The 22,130-nt window shown below is 46.1% G+C and overlaps 1 protein-coding gene across 1 annotated transcript in view; it reads left to right on the top strand.

Annotated features, from left to right (window-relative positions):
- Pde11a (phosphodiesterase 11A) overlaps window positions 1–21,808 on the top strand; it is a 223,371-nt gene extending 201,563 nt beyond the window's left edge. The window contains exon 18 of the mRNA XM_032902539.1: window positions 19,938–21,808. Coding sequence (XP_032758430.1) covers window positions 19,938–20,099 — 162 coding nt within the window. The 3' untranslated portion in view covers window positions 20,100–21,808. The remainder of the gene's footprint in view (window positions 1–19,937) is intronic.
- The last annotated feature ends 322 nt before the right edge of the window (window positions 21,809–22,130 follow it).

Below are 22,130 nucleotides of genomic sequence, written 5' to 3'. Positions count from 1 at the left end.
GCAAACAAAGTTTTTTCCACTTATTTCTGTTCTCAACTTGAACCTCAGTGTGCCCTAGAATGCGATGGGGCACAGGGGTGTGACACATCTCTTTAGTGACAGTTTATTCAAGGTCATCGGAGCTCCAACTCATCCCAAACTGGCTTTCCATTTGGGGGATGGATTTCCTCATAGACACTGCAGAGGGGTTCGCCTGGGATGTAATGCCCAGCACCTTGTAAACCAGCCCTGGCCCTGCACGACTATAATCCTGTAATCCCTCAGTAGGGAGATGGAGATGCAGGACCAGAAGCCTAAGGGTAACCTCGGCTACACCGTGAGCTGCAGCTGATCTGGGGCTACCTGAGACCTTGTCTTTAAAAACCATGTCAGGACTTCTGATGTTAAGTCACAACTAACTTGAAATTTATTTAGGTATCTATTTATTTTAACCTTGGTCGTAATGATCATCTTGAATATACATTCACCTGACACAACTATTAATGTGCTCTCTAGGAAGAGTGGGGGGGGGTTCTTCAAAATATATTTGAGGAATGTCGAGATGGATCAGTGGTTAAGAGCACTGTCTGCTCTCTCAGAGGACCTGGGTTCAATTCCCAGCAGCCACGCGGTGGCTCACAACTGTCTGTAACTACGGTTCCAAGGGATCCAACACCCTCTTCTGACCTTCCAGGAGCCAGGCCCTCAAACGGTATATTCAGACATACAGGCCAGACACCCATTGTCCTAGTTAGGGCTTCCAAAAGCATCTTAGGGAGGAGAAGGTGTGTTCTGGCTTATAGTTCCACATCCCAGCCCATCACTGAGGGAAGTCAGGACAGGAACTCAAGCAGGACAGGAACCTGGAGTCAGGAATTGAGTCAGAGGTCATGGAGGAAACACTCTTTACTGGCTTGGTCCTCATGGCTTGCTCAGCCTTTCTTACAGCACCCAGGACCACCCACAGTGAGCTGGGTCCTCTCACGTCACCACCAATCAAGAAAAACCCGCACTGAGGTCTTGCCCAGAGGCCAATGTGGTAGGGGCATTTTTTATTTCAACTGTGGTTCCCTCTTCCTGCCTGACTCTAGTGTGTGTGAAGTTGGCATAAAACTAGCCGGCAGACCCGTACACATAAAATAAATTATAAAATATATGTAGTGTCATCTACTTGAAACTGTGGAGACTGCAAGTTAGAGACCAATAAAGTAGAAAAGAGGTTATAAAAGGCAACCTCTCTAGATACTGAGGAAAGTCTGTAAAGAAACAACGCAGTGTGCCCCGATGGTTCATGACTCGCATCTGAATTTTTTTCTAGGAGGACTAGTGAGCTGCAGACTGACTGGGCAGAGCATAAAATAGCACGTTCTTCCAAGGCCTGCAAAGAAAGGCCATTTCCCAGACATGTTTTGAAAACTAAGGCAGGGAGAGGGGAGGGATCCGATCCTGTACATATTTTCTCTGGCATTTACTATCCCAGTGGATGGAAGAGAAGAGATGGTTGGGGACTGTTTCTTACCTTTACAAAAGAGAGCACACGTGGAAAGGAATCATGCCAGGAAGGGCGTAGATGTGATAAGACCTGTCAAGACTCTGACCACTAGCCCTAGCGACTGAAGTCTGCACACCCCCTGTCCTACACCCCACCCCTCAGTCCCCGGTCAATTCCAGTCACTGATTCTTTGGGCGCTTGCCCAGTCAAGGCTATTTTCCTGTCCACACTACTGACTAAGTCCCTCGGATATGTTGCTTGGCTGGATAATTCTGCCTCTTTTCTGGATTTCTCTTGAGGTTCCAGAGACAGGCCCTCTCCCCTACCAGAGAGAGTTCACCAAGGAAGTTACTGCCAATGTGGGGGCACCTCATCCCCCTCCTCTGTACAGTCCTCCCACCCCTCTACCTGCTTTTCTTTCTCCTGTATTTCTTTCTCCTCCTTCCCTAACACGCACGTTAGAAAACTGTCACATGTCCTCTTGCTTGTTTCATGGGCTCTGTCCCTTTGTGGATGGTTCCCTCACACAGATCTGGCAGGCAGGCTCTTCTCAAAGCTAAGACAGCTGGAGTTGCCGAACCACCATTTACCTGACAGAGGAGCGAACATCAGACATGTTCCTACATGAGGAGCGAAGGCGTCCTGGCTCAGAGTGGAGAAAAGGCCTTGCTTTCCTTATTTCAGAATCCTAGCCTTGATGCATATGTTACACCTGAATCTAAGTGCTCACAGTAAAACCCGCTCCCCTCCGAGATAGCCCATATGTTCTTAGCCAGTCAGAAGTGAGAGGGCAATACAGAGGTCCACAAGGATGTTGTCATGAACTGTCAGAAGCCTTTCTGCCATGAGCTACCTTCTAAGCTTTGCCGCAATGATGGGGGGAGGGGGGAGGAACAGGGTGGAAAGGACGGGAGAAGGAGAGAAGGGAGGGAGAGAGGGAGGGGGGGCGGAGGGAGGGAAGAGGGAGAGTCTGATCATGGCAGGCCCCTAGTTGAAAATACCAGGTTCCTTCTGCCAAGTGAATCCTCCAGATACTCTGGCTTGGCGTTGATGGCATCTCATTCCATTCTAGGCCCCTCCTCTCCACCCTCCACCTCTCGTGGTCCCACCTCTTGTCACTTGCTCACTTGCTTGCCCAAGTTCAGTTTGTTCTAAAGCACAGGACTCCCTAAATCCTTTAAAAACAAAACAAAACAAAACAAAACAAAACCCTACCCTTGCCATTACCAGCCTTCCCTTCCCTCTCCTCTCTGCCTGCAACACATCAGCCCAGAGGGCCATCTATAGAGCTCCACCTCCCTCTGCACCCACAGCACTCACCATTGTCTCCCACGGATCCACTTGGGGTGTGCTCTCGGCCTATCTGTCCCTTTCCCCCATGAGACTGGTTTCTGTCCCAGCACCTGGAACCTCAGAGCTGCTCAGTAAGTACTGAACAAATGAATAAAGAGATGGAAAGCCAATGACTGGATACAGTAGCACGGGATAATTATGAGCAGTGACAGGTAGGAAGAAAGGTTATAATGTCATTTTAAGTTATCATCAAAAAATATAAAAATCCTTTCAGCAGAATACGCACCATAATATCCCGGCCCATAATCTAAAGTATATGGCCTATGGTATCTTTATAGAAGGCGGTTTGGTTCTCATCATGGTTGAATTGGCTCTTAATTCCACCGTAAAGCACCAGTTTATAGCCATGAAGTTTTCAGAACTTGGACCTTTTCAGCTGAGAAATACGTTAAATTTTCTTTTACACAGCAGTGCCAGAAATACAATCTCCTAGTTATCTTAATATTCAAGTTAGTTGACTTGGGCTAACACACACCACATAGATGATTCAGGAGACCGTATGGTATATTGGGTGTTCATGATTTCAGAGATTTATAATGTAAAAAAAAGACAGCCAGTGCACAGGATTAACACTCCAAGCCTATTCATCTCATAAGACTTTTCTCCAAGCCGAACAGTCAGTGACACAAATGTCACACACTAGTGTGCCTTAGGATGGCGTGCTGATGGCAGGGGATCCTTAGCCCAAAGCCTCCACTCTGCCCGACTCTTGCCTCACCCTCTCTGAATAAAGATGTCTCACGCTTGAGCCTAATCTCAGAGTTCCTCCCCAGCACCTCGTGTGTCGGGTGACTGTTTTCTAGAGACTTTAGAAGTTCGAGCTGATCCAGGAACCATCCCTGCACACCTGCGCTTGTAAATAGGAGTGCCTTTTGTTTATGTTATGCAACAGAAAAAAATGCCTCTTCCCAGTAGAGCTTAGTCTAGTTATTCATATGCATTCTATAAGGTCAAAACCCGCCATCATGAATCTGTACTAGAATCTAAGCCAACAATGATCTTCTCCCTTGTAAGGCTTTGGAGGATGGAACTGAAGACAGGATCTACTCCATACTCCACACGGACCAATTTAAATCGTCTAAAAGTATGCGGAAATCCTGACTCGAAAGCCACTTAACTCTATGTCCGTACAAGGCGTGAGATTGTCCACTCTAGGAGTACACATAAAGTGCTGTTTACCACACACGCACGCACGCACGCACACACACATACACACACACACAATGCACACATGCACACGCACACGCACACATATACACACATACATACACACACATACACACACACACACATGCACACGCACGTGCACGCACACACCCGTCGTCACCCTCTATTTGTTTACTGCTTTCAGATGAAAAAACAAAAGAGGGAGGGGACAAAGAGAGGGAGGGGGAGGGACAGAGGAGGAAAGCCATGGCGGGATAACCAGTGGTTGCTTTCTGCATTGTCAGTGCTTGAAATTTTGCAGTTTAATGTTGGCGTGGTGGCCGCCATCGTTGGAGCTTATGGGGAGGGCAAGGTAACGGTGACGTATTCTTGATCTGCTTGTGCCATGCAGAGTCTTCTAATGGTTTCCTAAGGGGATCCAAGAAGGCCATACTAGATCCTTGGTTGTGGTTATTTATAGAATTACAAGCTCGTAAATATTTTTTTAATTTTATTTTTCTTGGATATTTTATGTATTTACATTTCAAATGTTATCCCCTTTCCACCTTCTCCCATATCCCATATCCCCCTCCCCTGCTTCCATGAGGATGCTCCCAGTCCCATCTCAATGCCCTGGCATCCTCTACCTTAGGGAAATGAAGCTCGTAACTATTAACATGAGTCAGAAGGCATCGCAGGAAATCTGTGCTGTAGGACACACCCGATTCACAGAGATCGGTCAGCTCCCGGCCTCGTGGCCAGCTGACATGACACTCAGAGTCTTAAAGCGTTCTTCTGGACTAGATTCGAAAAGAAAGTTGAAACTAGAACCCCACCTGTCCTTCAGTCCCGCCCTCCTCATTTCCAGAGGGAATCTAGACATGCATGGCCTCTAACCCCCAGCCCTGCCCATGACAGGCACCTGCCATTTCTACAATGCCACCGCCTGCAGTTCTGCCACATGCCTTTGCTCCACCAGCCATCTCTGAGGGACAACCCAGTCTCACTCTGACTTTTGAATCTGCTGGACAACAAGCTCTTTGCAGATTAAATCTTCCTTTTTTCCTGAGAGGTAGATACATTGTAGCCTCTGGACTCTTGGTGGCTTCCCTCGGTAGAATTATGTGTCTGCTCTAAAGCAGCCCCACACTGAGGGAGGATGGTCCTTCCACACGCCCTCAGGAGATGCTCTGTGCTTGCTGTTGTCTGGCTGCCTGGGACCAGCTCAATAGTGCAGGTGACAGAAACAGGAAGTGCAGGTTACCATGGTGCAGCTAACATGCACTTCTGTCACTGAGAGCCTTGCACGCCTCCATTGCCTTGTGGTAGGGTGTTAATATTTCTAAAGCACGGGTGAGATGAAAGGGAAGTTACTCTGGCTGCTCAGAATCCCTCAGGGTCAGGGGCCATTCAGTGTCTGAACCAACTCCCTGAGATCACAGGGAGGGCTGAGCTGGAGGACTAACTAACATCACAGAGACAGGAGACTTAATCTCCAAGTGCTTGGCCTGGCGTGCTCAGGTCTTGGTGCTACCAGGGATTTGAACCAACTGACATTTTTAGATGGAAGGAAGAGAGGCCAAGGAAGAGAGACATACAGAGGAAGAGCCAACAGAACAGGAAAAGCCCCAAGACAGTCCAAAGGAGGCTCTATGTCCTTTTCCAAACCGGACCTCCAGGGTCATCAGCTTCATCCCCGATGGCTTTGTACTTAAGGCCAGTGATTCATGGATTGACAGAAAGCAGCCTCACACTGCTACCGTATGTGGTAAAACCTTCCCACATGGCTCTCCTTCGGCTGCCATCTCTAAATGTCATTGTCTTCCACTAGAAACTCAGGTGATGCCGAAACTGCCTGGCTCGAGAGTCACGGTGGGTCTGTAACAAAATTTCCTGAGTACCTACGATGGGCTCGGGACCGGCTTTTCATGAGTGGCCTGACTCTGTAGGATTCAGTACTGAGTTAGGGCGTATGATCTCTCCGTCTCCAGGTGTGAAGACCGAGGCTAGGGTTTCCAGGACGAACCCAAGATGACAAGCAAATGGCAGAGCATAGGTTTTTCCTGTGCTTGGATCTCAGACTCCTTAACCGCTACAAATCACTGAGGCCTGAGGCCATGCATGCGCAAGTGGTGCTATTACCACATCAAAGCCTCTGTGGAGTCACCTATACAGAAGCAGCCACGGCTGTGAACTGAACTGTCTAGTAACATACCTGCAGGTCCTCTGGAAGCCAGAGAACCCTAACCCAGATCACTATTGGGTGAAACTAGGTTTAGAACTCAAGACTTTGCTCATCAGCTTAGGGCTTGTTCCAACCTCCTCCGATCTATGTATAAAACTTGAAGCCTAGATATCTTTGAGATCAAAGATTCTAACGGTATCCCCAAGAGATAACACTAAAACGAAAATCCTGAGCTGGTGTCTTGGCGTTTGCACTCAGTCCCAGCACTTGGGAGGCTGAGGAAGAAGGACAGGACTTTGAAGTTAGCTTAGGCTGCATAGCAGACCCTGTCCAAGAAAAAAAAAGTGGGGGTGTGGGGGCAGGGATGATGAGTGAAGCAGATTTCAAACAAGCAGAAAGCTGACTGGACCGGAGTTTGTTTTGAAGGGCAGGGTGGTGAGGTGAGATGCCGCCAAGAAGCAGGAAATGGAATGAAAAGTCAGCAAACAAGGTAGAAAAGACAGCCGGGAGAGGCCCGAGAAGCTGAATGGAAACGCCGAAGGAAGATAAATGGATAATTTAACAGCCGTTCAGTTTTTAAGCAAGACAAAGAGCAGGCTACATTGCATCAGAAAAGGACGAGAAATGATGACGGATGGCCTGTGGGATCGCAGAGGCCAGCCCAGGGCAGATCTGAGGGACTAAATAAGGATTTGGGACTGATAGGGATTGAAGAGTTTTTCAAAATCTATTTAATGGTCAGGCAGGGGACATTGATCGTTTTTCAGAGGAAATGTTGAGGCGCAATGAGGTGGTCGGCCCTTATTTCCGATGTGGACAGGTGAACCAGAGGTGAGCGCATACACAGCGCCATGGAAGCACTCGGATATTAAAGTCGTTTTTGAAGGACAGTGGGGAAACACTAATTTAATTTGATCTTTACAAAATAAGCATTTCGTCTTCTCCATTCTCAGACTGGGAAGGCTTTTTACCTGTTGACTTATTTAATACTTCTCACATAGCCAAAAATAGCCCTCGTGTATTTATTTATTTACTTACTTACTTATTTATTTACTTATTTATTTATTATTATATTGCTGGGTATTAAACAGGAGGCTTTATGCATGCTGGGTAAGTACTCTGCCACTGAGCTGTATCCCCAGATCCGTGGTAGGGTTTTAAATACTTTATTATTGAATAGTTAACACGAGCCTACTTAACACAATTTAAAATGTTTGAAAAACAAAACCAATCAAGGAAATGATCTCCCTGCCCCCATTGTCTGCCTGCCTCAGTTTCCCTCTCTCTGAGATCAATGATGGTTAATAGGGTGTTGTGAACAGTAAAGATGGTCTATACAGATCATGAATACAGTGTCTCCACACAGATTTCAACCCACAATGCTTGCTTGCAGGTGAAGGGCGGGATATGTCCTTTGCATGTAATATATTTTGAGCTTGCTTCTGACTTGCAGCCAGAGCTTTGGTGGCTGAACACCATTAGATTTTGAAGATAAAAATGAAGTTATTTAACCACTAGCTAATTATTACCGTACACTGTTGTAAACAGGATACAATTTTCCTTACAAAGACGTCGTTCCCATACTCTTGGTTGATGAATAGCCAGAAGCGGGGTTGCTGTACTTTAAGGTCGATAGTTAGCACTTTGATGGCTATTGCCAACCTTTCCTCTGTGGAGTTTGAACTATTTTATATCCCCATCAGTAAAGCCTGAAGTGCCAAATCACTGTATCCTGCTTGACGAAGAGGGTGTGGTCGGGTGTCCTTAAGTCTTGTCAGTATCACGTATGAAAGGGGTGTTAGCAGATGTCTCTAACTCTGGTCAGTATTGTGTGTATAAACAGTATCTCCTGTAGTTTCCACACCATATGTATGATGTGGCTTTAGATTTACTTATTCAAGGGCTGTTGGTTTCTGTAAAGTCTTCTCATGTTCTGCTCTCCTTCCTATTGAGTAGGAACTCACTGGATATTACATTTTCCCTAGATTGCCTTTCACTTTGTTTATGCTATTAAAATATTAATAGATTTTTTGGAGTTTTTCAGTTTTCATGGTCTGGTCTGGTCTGGTCTGGTCTGGTCTAGTCTAGTCTGGTTTGGTTTAGCACAGGGTCTTACTGCATAGCCTTGGCTGGCCTTGAACTCTCTAACGAATTGTACTATTTTAACCGATACCACTTTATAATAGATTTTAATGTCCAGTCTACCTTTCTCAATAGTCTTCAATGTTTTCTAGGTCTGATTATTTTTCTCTACAAATTTCATTTATTTATTTTATGTATGTGAGTACACTGTAAATTCAGACACACCAGAAGAGGGCATCAGATCCCATTACAGATGGCTGTGGGCCACCATGTGGTTGCTGGGGACTGAACTCAGGACCTCTGGAAGAGTAGTCAGTGCTCTTAACCACTGAGCCATTTCTCTGAATTTTAAATTTTAGTTCAAAACAAATCTAGTGTGTCCTTTTATTAAAAACCCTATTCTATTTTGAATGGTCTCTAAGAATTAAATTGACATGCCTTCCTAACATTTACAAGATCAGCGCCTCTGCCCGGTGCCACAGTGGTGTGGGCAGATGAAGCTCTTTCCATGGGCAAAGAGACCAGCTCCTGATGCAACACCCTCCATGCTGGTGTGGGTAGAGAGATGGGGATGATCTAGACACAGACATGGTGGTAAATGAAAGACATTCCCTTACTCTTATTCTTTCTCTTGGAAATCTCGCTATGTTCATCATCCTAGAATTAAGAAGAGGGGAGTTACCCTACCATACGGGGAAAAAAAGAAAAGGGGATTTCTGTCCTCAAAGTCCTCTGCTTAAAGACAAGGTACTCCACCCAGATACTTAGGGTCCCCGTCTCCCTATGTCTGGAGCATTTGGGATTCAAAAGCTTGGTGACTCTCACCCTGAAATATGAGCGTTGCTCACTGGTGAGAGTCAGAGCCTCTTTTAAACTCACATAAGTATGCTCACCCATACCACATGCACACTCACACGCATGCATGCACACACATGCACGCACACACTCATACACACATGCACACACAGGCGTACACGCACAGGCACCTTGTGCAAGCAGTCATCACCAGATTTCCACTGTGCCCACTCACTACTCCCTACAATCAGTCTCTGACACTCAGGAGAACTTTCAAACGTGTACTTTTAAAGAGAGTGCGAGCTAAGAGCATGTTCCAGAGTCCATTCCTGGGGCCCCACAGCACTGTCCTCAAAACTTATCTGGACTAAAGGTACTGATTTGCAACTGTGTCTACAGGACCCTCTGCCACCCAGGTGCCCTATGCACTATGCTTGGGGTCTCTCGGACTCAAGGCACATGAGAGAAACATTTTTAAGTGAGAAAATGAATGTTTGTAGCTTACCAAACTCAAATTTTAATGATCCTTTTTACACATTGAATTTCAGGGGGGGAATGTATTTTATGCATTTCTATAAAGCCTCAGTGGCCTAATTTTATTGGGAAGCACTCTGATGTGTAAAAAGGTGGATTATTACCATGTGGCTACATTTTAGTTACATGTCCCAACCACCTCTTCTATGAAGTCCCCATCCATCAAAGCCTGCGGCTTCTGGGTCAGCAGCCACTCCTGCCAAGTCAGGAGTCGCCCTCACAATGCACATGATTGATGAGCAACCAGACTGCTCGGAAAGCCCAGCCACCAGGATAACCCATACACATACACACTGTCCTAGAGGGGCTCATTAGAGCAGCAGGCACTGTTCTCTGTCCATTCACAGGAGCTGTCCCTTCAGCTCGCCTGTCAATTATTCCGCACAGTCCTTGTTTTGTCTTCCCAAAGCAAGGTGGAGTTGAGTTGTAGATAAAAAGATTCATTGTCTACGCCTAAAGTTTTTGAGATGGTGTTGGGGTGCCCTTCTGTTTTGAACTAGCCATGCACCATCAAGGATTCTTAAACAACCCTCTGCAGTAGGAAGGACGCTCATCTGTTGTTGGCCCTGTAATAAGATAAGAAGCCTCTTTTGTGACCAGCATACCAGCTAAGTTCCCAGATAAGAAGATACCATAGGCTTGGATCCAAACAGGACTGAACTGCCTGGCCAACCCTGCTTGATCTATGTAAACAGACCGGGTGAGACCTGCTCGCTGCATGGTTGTGAGGTGAGATCAGTGAAGATGCAGTGCTCCTGACTGGAAACCAAGATCCACCAATTACTCCATGTTTCATCATCTACTCTCTAGAATAGCATGCAATGGGCAACCCCCAGAGCAGGCTATGCCCAAAGATGTGGTTCACTCAGCTAGACACCGTACAGACGCCACCATGCCCAGCTGTATCCTACAGCCTGACATTACGGAAACAGCAAAGCTTTAATCCTGGAAATCTAAATTCCTTGCCTCATTAATTCAGAATGTTAATGTCATCGTGACTATCTCTTCCCACAAAGAAATCCCTCGAGCATATAAAGAAGAGAGCAGAACTGTGGGGTCCAGACAGAAATGGAAAGGGCTCCGTTGTAAACTTCCACATGCACCAGTAGTCTGCTCCAGCCTTGGAAAGAAAATAATCTCCTTGTAAGTTATTACCGGTGCTATAATTAGCCTCCAGAATATTAAACATGATACCATGAGCATCATCTTCAGGTATACCTTAGGTTGATGACGCTCTTAAGACTCAACTGCAGAACTGAATCATGCTTGCCCCGGATTCTAATGAGCCTGCCTGCTTCTGTGCAAAACATCACCACTGTGGCTTCATCATTTTTACTGTTCTGTGGTAACTATCACCCATTACCTAAATTTTAAGATCTCCAGTATCACTAACACACACACACACACAAACACACACACATGCGCACACATACACACACATATACACACATGCACACACATATACACACACAAACACACACACATATGCACATACACATGCACACACACACATACACACACATGCACACACACATGCACACACACACATACACACACGCACACACACACACACACACACACACACATACACACACACACACACACACACACACACCTGACAATGTATTTTGGTCTCTGCAAACCTTTCACTAGCCAACTTGTCATTGGTATTGCAGTACTAATACAAAAAATCATTTTGGAACAAAGTAAATGCCAGTGCTGGATTCACACAAGGAGAATAAATGGGTTTTCATGTTCACCTGGATCAGACAGGCTAAAGACCCCTTTGGGTTATACGGTCTCATTAACTCTGCCTGCAAGCTGACATCCTTTGCTGGATCCACAAATCAGGACAGGATGAGAAGGACTTCTTTAAAAAAACAAAACAACCTGACCCTCTCTGCCCAGCTGGGCTGAAAGCCCGCTCAGTGTCCATGGCGTGGGAGGGATGTTCTGTGTGTGAGGAAGGTGGGGCGTATGAGCCAGCCACCAGTTCTTTTGGGGGCACCAGGGGAAGCCTTCCTGACCTAGGATGTTTGCTCAGTGAGTTCCCAAAGTAATCAGTTCCAGGGGATGGGACTGGCTGACAGCCGATATGTAGGGAATGGGGGGTGCCTGCCCTGTCCAGTGGGGGTCAGTCACCGTCCCTGAGGGTGGCCTAGTTTTCGGTCTGCTGGCTGGTCCCACACACGAGTCTGAAACCACTAGTTTTGAATGGAAGGACTGGCCTGTCTGTCTATAGCTGTTAGTGACATTTACAGGGGAAAGGTTAAATATAGCCTTTTTTTAGTATGGGGGGCGTGGAAACAAGACCTGCCAGGAGAAGTTCATTAACCCCACTGCTATCCTTTTCTCCTTCCTCTCTCCTCCCTCCTCCTTCCTCCCTCCTTTTCCTCTCTAAGATCAGATTGTTCAGGGTCTATTAGAATATCCTGCCCCTTCACAGACAGAAGACAGAGACAACTAAAATTACATACTGATATCACCCAATAAAAATAAGGATAACTGTGCTATGGACTAGTGTGACCCTCAATTTGTGTTTAGAGGGCCTTTAAAAGTTGCCTCACCATGTTCAAAGCTCCCATTACTGTTTCCACCCCAGGATAAATTAGACCTCCAACATGGTTCTTTGAGGCACTGGGGATCCTTTTAGAGTACATTTCACTGGTCTCTGATAAGTTGGTTCTAGGACAGGCAACATTTGCTTTGTTTTTGTCCATAAAAATGGTGAGAAGGCCAAAGATATACGGCCATAGACTCTCAACCCCTTTGCTGTGGGTTACCGAGGAGCTTAATAAGGAAGGGCTTCTTCCCCGCCCTGTTTCTAAACTTATGACAGCCCTTCGCACCCTGATACACGTTTTCTTCTGCTGGCTGTCCTCACATGAGTCTGGAACCACTGCAGGACTGGTGTCTGTCTGCTAAGGACATTTATGTTATAATTTTTTTTTAGATGCAAACAAACCTGCCCGAAATTAATTTTCTTTTTATTTCTCAGGTTGCCTGTATAAAATTAATACTGATATACAAATAGGAAATGGATGCAATCTGGATTCAAAAACCCATGTTCCACACTAACTGTCTTCCCCAGGCAAATCAGAAACATTTCTCTGCCAAGACGTTCTGTTTTTTTTTGTTTTGTTTTTTGTCCATAAAATGGGAGAATAAAGATATACTTCCTGCTGGTTGCACCGAGGCTATCTTATATGGATTGATTGCAAATTTACTCTTTATTTCCAGGCTTGAAAAATTACACAAATGGGTTTAAAAAACGTCTGGGCTTCTGAGCTCACTGCTATCGTTTGATTGTTTGTTTTCCAAGTCGGTTTAAAAACTGCTGGGAGCCATCATATGGTAGTTAATACATTATCTTAAGCAATTTAATGCAAATTAATTTTTACACAACCTTGAGTTTCAAAAGCCGTAGGACTGGGGAGGGGAGGAGAGGGTTTAGGAGGTTGTTTGCTCTCTCTCCATCTGGACCCTGGAGCGGCCCCATCTGCTCTCCCGGGTCCCACCAGCTCTCGGCAGCTCCTGCCAAACAGCATGCAGAGCCTTTAAACTCAATAGCATGCTTGAGCGCCCGGAAAGACGAATGCTTCAAGTTTTCTAGGAACATGGGGATTACTAGGCACTGTAGCATTCTGTTTTTGAACTGTCACCCAAGTCAGACATCAGGTTCCTAGTTAGTTTTATCTCTGAGTTTGCCTCTCTCTTGGGATTTGAGTCTCACTCTCTGAGGGGGGTTTCTCAGGCTGAGTGTGAGAGTTTTGGACTTGTTCTGATGAGTATTCGCAAAATGATGGGAACCAGTGAACGTTCAGGAGGGGACAGCTTGACCTCCAAAGGGCGGTTGGACTGGAGTGAGCGGAAGGCAGGAGACTAGTAAGGATGCTGTCACAGGATTCAGGTGGAGGAGTGTGACAGCCTGAAGGAGGAACTGTAGCATCAGCAACAGATACAAGTACAGAGACCCTGTGGAAGGGGTGACTGTGGCGTGCTGGAGTGAAAAGGGCAGTGCTGTGAATTCCAGAGGGGAGTTGCTGCACGGATGACAAGGCTTGCTTGGCTCCTGGGAGAGCGGCCCTGTGAACACATGGGGGTCTGAAGGACAGGGATGAGTTCAGCTATGCCAGGTCAAGTCATTGTGTCTCCAGCCATGACAGCATGTGGGAGGAGGAGCTTGATGTGACTCACGGTGACTGTATCACTGCAACGTCCAATCTGGGGGCTGTTCCTGTCGAACCTAGAAGCTCAGCAGTCCACTGATTTGTAAGTGAAGACACATTACCACACTTGTTGCTTCTGCGCTCAAGTCACCCACCGTAAATAGAAACCGCCTACGTTTCTCAAAGACACTCTTGCCCACTGTGACTCATCAGTCATGAGAGTCTGAGAGACTCTGAAGGCCCCCACCACTGACAAGCCCCTCGCCCCCTCTGCTGGAGGTCTGGGTGGCCATGTCAGCCTCATGCAGTGTCTGTGCTGTTCCGTTTCAGAATGCCAGAGCCCAGAGGACCCCTGACATTTCACTCAGAAAGGACACAACCATGGTGGTAGAACAGTGCTAGAAAGCTTGCCTGACGTGAGCACCAACTCCAGTCGTCCATTTTATCAAAAGCCAAGGAGGCAGAGATGCAGCCTTGCCTAGCATACCCTGGGGTCAACCCTGGGCAATCAAAAAAAAAGGGGGGGAGCATTTCAAAAAGTACTCTGACTCCTTCCCGTTCCATAGACTGTCTCTGAGTTTCTCATAGTTCTCTTTTATAAAATACCAGTAAGAGACGGCAGAAAATGCTGTCACCTTCCTAGCGATTTGCAACTATAATTCAACAACAATAGTCTTCATCCATAAAAATGTCGAGCTCAGACGCCTTCCTCGGATATTAAAGTATTGACGATGTATTTGGGCACATGCAGGATTGACAATGTATTTGGGCACATGCAGGTTCAAAGCCCAGTCTGGTGTGAATTTGTTTGCTCTTTTGCCCTTACGACGGCCGTCAGGCAGAGCGGCTGCCCCCGTCTCTAGGAGCAAGCCAGGCTCTTACTTACTCTTTTGTCCCACGTCTTGATGTCACAATCCCAGAAGTGACTGTGGTCAACGGCAGACGGTAGCAGGTGTGGATGATGGCTAAAGGAACACGAGGCCAAACTCCGTCTGTTCGCAGCTCAGTGCACTGAAGGGAACGTAGTCTCAGGAGTCATAGCACCAAGAGATGTCCACGTCAGTGAGTTCCTGACAGCCGGTGGCTGGGAAGGGGATAGTCTATGTCATCTGTTCAAAGCCAACCCCCTCGGAGACTACACAGAAAAACAGGGTGGGGTCACTTCTTGAAAGCACTAAAAATAAAATGCAGGACGCTTCCCGTATGGAAGCCATAGCTGCAGAGATCGTTGGCGTGCTTTGGGTCCGCATACACAGGAAGACAACAGGAGGCTTCTGAGAGAAGGCCGAGCCTGGGGAGAGTGCTCAAGCAGGGCTAGTTGTCCAGGGAGGGAGCCGCCACACTACTTGAAACCAGCAAGACTTCAGCAAACTCCAGCTCAGTCTCTCACTGTGTGGCGACAGGCAAGGCCTTTGACCTTGAACTGCAATTTCCTCACCTATAAAGAGATGCTAAAGAGACCCATGGCGCAGAACCGCCATGATGTTCCTGTGAGGTAACGGCATCACACCCCAGCCCTGGCCTAGTGCAGTGAATGTTCATTAAATAAGCCCTCCTCGGCTCTTTTTCTTAAATGTCATCAGGAACAGGAAAGGGGGAACATCATTTGGCCAAGGGAAGGTATCTTTCGGTCTCTGCTAGCAAAGATACTGTACGTGTGGGCTCATAGCACGTGGCAGGAAAGCTTAGTTCAGTTAAGTACTGTGGTTTGTGGCTGGGATGAGTCTGCAGACACCTAGCAATGCATGCATTTCTCAAAGATAAAGGTACTTTGGATGACAACAACTTGAGTAATAGAGAGTATTGTTACCAGCTTCTAGGGTGCCCTACAATGCACAGCCTCCACAAAAACCATTTATCCAACCCACAGCCTCCGTAGCACTGAGGTGGAGACACTGCAGAAGCCACAACCTCTTTCATTACCCACTGAGCTGCTGTGAACAAGCCCTTCATTTAGATCTTGGCTTTTCTCCATTACAAACTAACAGCAACACAGATAGTAATAGTAATAATAAATAATAATAATAATAATAATAATAATAATAATAATAATAATAATAACAACAACCCCGTGAGGTTCTTGAGAAAGTTAGCCATTGGCGTGCCTGGAACAGCACAGCCTGGCACTAAGTAAGCATCCCATAGCACGTGGTGATAACGGCAGGAACCGGTGAGATGAACAGTGGCCCAGCCAGATGCCCGTAAAGGACCAAGAGAGTGAATCAGCTGCAGGAGATCTCGATGGAGTCAGGTGGACAGCGTCTTTCAGGGACCGGGCTTGGGGGAGGGATCAGGCTTGGGAGGGATGGAGTCCTCTGTGTACACAGCAGCATCTGGATCGTACAGGGGAGAGAGGTCCCAGTGGCAGATCTGTGTTCTTCTTAGCTTTGCCCACTCTCACTCTCTCAAGGCCTTGAGACTGTATTTTCTTGTTAGCATATAAGCCTCTTGTTCTAAATCTTAGACACTGTTTATAGGGATCGATTTAGCAGAACCTATCAAAATGCAAATTCACCTACCATTTGACCTAGAAATGCTAATTCTATCCTCTGACCTTCTGCTCTTCTTCATCCACAAAACAGCTACATACAGGATACCCTTGGCACCATTACTTAGGATGGCCAAATATAAACAACACTGATTTCCATTAACAACAGAGAACTGGTTTAACAAATTTGACAGCTGTGGAACACTAGGTAGCCATTAAAAAATAAAACCCCTCACTTTTCATTTATATAGATAAATATGGTTCTTGAAGGCCACACTAACAGCTGATCATACCCAGTGTCTCTTGGGATGGAAATCCAATGGTTGGGGCAGTGTGGAAGGAGGCTTTACACTGTACATCTTGTACCCTCATGTTCCCTTGAGCTATGTGAATGTTACTTGTTGAAAATATAAGTAAAATATTGTGCTAGTCACTGGAGAGCTCAACAATGGAGTGTGGCTTTCCAAGCCAGGAAGGAGGAGTCCCTCAGCCACCAGACGACTAGGTGTCCCCTCATACAGAAAGCATCCCAGGTACTCCAGATGGGTCAGGAGAGTGCTAGTGGTATTCAACTCTTGGGTCCAACTGGGGTTTCACAGAATCAACACGGGTCATGAGTCCCAGGTTGCTCTGCAGGAATCCGGTCAAAACCCTGGGAATAAGTTACACAGCCATACTCTTGAGCTCAGAGAAGGAAACAGTATTCTAAAGCCAGAAGTCAGAATAAAGCAGACCTCCTTGGGAGGCAGTGTGCTCATTGCTCCGGTGGGCATCTAAACGGTGGCTAATGACCATGCAACCATCTGTGAGTCCCTCATAGGTGACAGTGGGTACTGTCCCCCCACCCCCTCTCTCCAGGAGGAGGGATTCACTTTCACGGAACCATCAAGGATTACCGGCTGGTGGCCAGCCTTCAAGAACGTCCACCTCTTTCTATGTGCTAGAAGCAGTTCTCTTGCTCAGAGCACCTGGCTGACAGTCACCATGAACCTTGGGGCTTGGATTCGCAGATATACCTCTCTTTGTGGGAAAACCTAGTCTATTCCCTTATTCTATTCGGACCGCATAACCTTTCTATTCTTCACCCAGAACATCAGCAGCTGCTTCTGTGGCTTTTCTCACGGAAAGCACAAAGTTTGCTTTCGTTATGTACTTGAATGAGTTTCTGACAGGCAGTGGCTGGGAAGGGGATATTCTACTTCCTTTCTTTACAGGTACTTTACAGACACAAATACACTAGTTCCTTGCCCTTGCAGCCAACTGCATTTATGTACAAACTTATAACATCAGAGCGATTCCTCGAGATGGGGAATTTTGCCACCTTTGTCCAGAACCAACACTTGTCCTAAGAAAAATGATTCTTCCTCTGGTAATCCTGTCTCTGGAGAAAACAAAGAAAAAGAGGGAATTTTGAAAAATCAGTATTTCTCCCCCTAACACCTCCCCCCAAGTGTTTTATTCCACACAAAGGAAGCAAGAGAAAAAAAGAAAAGAAGAAAGATACAGGGGGAAAAGCTATTTGGGGCTAAGCCAAGCTAACTTAAATGCTTTAAAGAATAAATTGGTGGAGAAATCCGAATCATGGGCAGGTGCTAGGAATGTAATTTAGTAAATGCTCGGGAACCTGCCAAAGAGGAGAAAAATGTGTTGCTTTTGAGATCATTTCCCAGCAGCTCCATAAAAGAAAACTGATTACAGGAATTTAATAAGTAAAACAGAGCCAGAAATAGTGTGATCAAATGAGTTTTTAATTACATTTCAGCAGAAAAAAAATTCCAATTCGTGCTCCTGGGATTAAAAAAAATAATAATAATTTCTAGAGAAATGCTTTTGTAGCAGGAAAAAAACATATACACTAATTTCCATAGGAATTACAGTAGTCAGTTTAATTAAAAGGCTCGATCCCAGTAAAGTGGAGCTGGTGCCAAGGCCTGCTAAATAAAACCATGGCAGTCACTGCTGCCTCACACTGTCGTCAAAAACAAATAAACCGACAGACAGACAAACAAACGCTGAGCACCAGGCAGGGTTTAGGCATCTGAATTTGTATGGCTTTGCTCTTTTCATATGTGAAATAAATGGTATAGCTGACTTTAAATGAGATGTTTCTAGTCAGTACGACCAAAATCACTGGAACACACACACACACACACACACACACACACACACACTCAAACACACACACATGCACACACACTCAAACACACACACACTCACACACTAACACACACTCACACACACACACTCTCAAACACACACACACACACCTCAAACACACACACACACACACACACAGCACACACATACTCAAACACACACACTCAAACACACACACACAGAGCACACACATGGACTGAGAGGTGGGATGGAGGAAGGTTAAGAATAGAATAGGGAAGGACACCCTGCCATCTTTAAGGTGTTTACGGATGCTTAGCCTGAGCTTTCTCAGTGGGTTCTAACCCCAGTTCGTCGGTGAGATCCTCAGCCCACCCCATAGTATCCCATCTCTGGGTAGATCGAGTCAAAAACTGCCTCGTTGGCATCCAATTCAAATGAGACAGCTAATAGGATTCCAGTGCCAGAGGTCATCCAGGGCTTCTGAGGCCAGAGGTTACTCAAACCACTTGGAAGCAGGGACCTCATCTTTTAGAAAGGAAAACTTAAATGCAAAGGGAAGTATCTAGAAGGATCTGTGGATCTTGTGCAGTTAAGGACCCTGCAGCATCAGTTCCATGCGCCTGGTGATCCATCTGTCCCGTATGGCACTCCTCAGATCTCCTCTCCCCATCTCCCCATGCCTTCCCATCCCTCTCTTCCACACCCTGACCCCTTCACCTCATATCTGTTACTAGAGTGGAAACAGATGTTTGAGTTAGACGGAATCTAAGGTTCTTAAACTGTGAGATTAGGAACACTGAGAACGTTAAGTAAAAAGGCTTGCAGTCAAGTCGCCAAATGCGAGGAAGACAGGGCTGTAGGAGAGCAAAAGTCATGTCGGCGGGCTCCTATGAAGACCCGTCCTCTCCCCCACACACCCAGAGGAGCACTCAGGGCGCTGTGACCATTCACGTCATTTAGAGCTGCGTCACTCCACGTGGATCTGTGTGCTCAGCATGGCTGCCGTGCATTTTGCTTTCCGAGGAAAGCAAGTCATTGTAAGTTTTTTGTTTGTTTTGTTTTTTTTTAAAGATCTATTTACTTTATTTAAATGAGTACACTGTAGCTGTCTTCAGACACACCAGAAGAGGGCATCAGATCCCATTACAGATGGTTGTGAGCCACCATGTGGTTCCTGGGCATTGAACTCAGGACCTCTGGGAGAGCAGTCGGTGCTCTTAACCACTGAGCCACCTCTCCAGCCCTTTTGTTTTTTAAGTTCCCAGCCTGATAGACGGATAGGCAGAGCTCTCTCAGGTAGGCAAAGACATGTGCATTAATAATTACAGGCGAACTGTGCTTGTAGATTCCGAGCCTAAAGGCCGCCTTTCAGTCGAGTACTACCCAACCCTCTTGTCTCTCATTCTCTGCGTGGATTCTTTGAATACAACACGACAGTGTTGGATGCCTGCACGGTCTCAGCCATAGTTCATGGTTACCAGTGTAATCATTTCCTTCCATATGACTGGTTCCCATTCCCCCTTAAAACAGAAAGAGGAAGACTATACATGACCATGACCCAGCTGTCTCTCTCTACCTGTTTCCTTTTTGTTTTAGGCCTTGGTGAAAGTCAATGCAAAACTGAAGCCGATGCTGGACTCAGTGGCCGCCAACCGCAGGAAGTGGGAAGAGTTGCACCAAAAAAGACTACAGGTCTCTGCTGCCTCCCCAGTCCCTTCCAGTCCCAGCCCAGCGGTGGCCGGAGAGGACAGACTGTAAACCACCCAGAGCCGCTGCGCCACCCTGTGGCCTGGAGGACCCTCTGCATCCTGAACTATCTGCTTTGGTTGAATAGCATCACCCTCTTCCTTCAGCTCGGACAGTCCTAAAGCTTTGACTGGATCAGGAAGCACACAAGGAAGTGTGCTTGGCGGCAGAGGAATGGAAGGATGAAGAGAATACGACCCTCAACTTTGTCATGAACCCATGCTGCTGGATTTGGATCCGTGGACCTGAAGGCCATCACCCCACTCGTGCTGAGTTGAGAGGACACCGTGGTAAAAGTGTCACTATGGCTGCTTCCTGTATGGCACTTTTCTGTTATGAGCATTTCCTTTCTGTGCAGCCTCTCCGGAGCAGACTCCAGCCGGTCCCAAGAATGCAGATTTGCATTCTAGGTGTTTTGTTTCTAATCTACTGCTTCTTTGTAATGCACCAGACCCTTCGTCTCCTTTGCTAGTGGATAAGCCTGCTCCCTTTATTAGCGCCAGGTAATCCCAATCTTGATTGCCACAGTAGTAATATAGTGTGTTTGTCTAATTGGTGTTACACAGGAGCTGTAACTCTGCAGTGAGATAGATCACGGTTCAGCTTTTTAATTCAGCCTTTGTTGCAAACAAAGCCTTTTTCTAGGGGGAACAGATTAATAATTTTATTAAAGCAAAGGTGAAAAGGAATCTAAGGCCACATGTACAAGTGACATGTATGAACACCAGAACTGCTTCCAACGAAGAAATATTTCACAGGTGCAGAGGAACCCTGTGACCAGTCGTGGAATAGTTTGAGGTGAAGGGGATGAAGGTTTGGGGATAAAATTTAAGGAACCCCAATTTTACATTTTTCCTTACATGTAAAAAAGAATGTTCTAGAAAGGCCAGGAAAGAACACCTGCACAACCTATATCCAGTAAGAAGTCAGATCTACAGCACGTGAAAACAGTTTTAAAGAGGTATGCTCACCAGAAAGCTGCCTGAGACACTAAGGACAGGATCTGTCTTACCCAAAGAACATTGGGCTTCCTGTCCCTCACTTTGCATCGTTAGCTGAGTGAGTTTGGACCTAGATTTCTCTGTGTCAAGTGACATTACACTAGGAATTTATTTGCAGAAATCTTAGCATTAAAATCTTTTGTCCAAATAAACTTCCAAGGATTCCCCAGGGCACAAGATAGCTGGAATCTGAAATTTTCTGTGTGAAGCAGGTTTTGGGCGCCCAGAGCCCAGACAAACATGTCTTTGTTCACATACATGGTGCTCCATAGAGAACTCCTTAGGGAATGTGAAACCTGAGAGTCAGCCCAGCTCTGAACAATCAAAAACTTAACAAAAAAATTTTCCCTCAACTTACAAAACATTTTTTTCTTACTTTGACTGATCAGTATCAGTTTTTAACTTTACCAAATTCCAAAAATATAGGGGTCGAGTTTCACCGTCCTTGCATTCTGGGTATTCAGGAGATGTTTGAAGATGGGGTAGTTAAACGAAACTAACAAGACAGGAGAGGAGTAAGCTGAAAATCATCCAAGGAAGGCAGCTTTACTGTGGCAAGAAACAATAAAATTATAAACCAGGCAAAGGATAAGGCTAGAAAAAGAGACGAGAGAGAAGACTACAGGAGAAATAGGGGCAGAGGCGGATGGTTAAGACAAAACGGCTAAGGAAAGGTGAAAGTCAATCCAAACAAAGAAAAAATCATCGCACTTCCAGAAGAGAAAAAAAAAGAGGGTGCAGAACCATATCATCAGTTGAGCAGGAAAGAGAGACGATCACACAGGGAGGGGCTTGACAAAGGAGAGGAGAAAGAGATTCCTGCACTAAGAAACAATGTTGCTAGGTGCCCTTTACAGCTGTGTCTGCAGGGAAGACCGGAGAGACTGCAGGGGGAAATGAGCCCAGGGAGAAAAAAAAAAAAAGCCTCCACAGCGCAGGTAAGAAGAGGCTGTTGAGATTTATGGATTTTATTAAGCCAGTTTTCTGAATCACTCTGCTATAAAGGAAAATAGCTTCTGCAGAGCTGTCGCCCCTCCTTCAG

This window comes from Rattus rattus, chromosome 5 (assembly GCF_011064425.1).
Source record: "Rattus rattus isolate New Zealand chromosome 5, Rrattus_CSIRO_v1, whole genome shotgun sequence".
NCBI classification, from domain to species: domain Eukaryota; kingdom Metazoa; phylum Chordata; class Mammalia; order Rodentia; family Muridae; genus Rattus; species Rattus rattus.
This window is presented reverse-complemented; position numbering and strand designations above follow the sequence as displayed.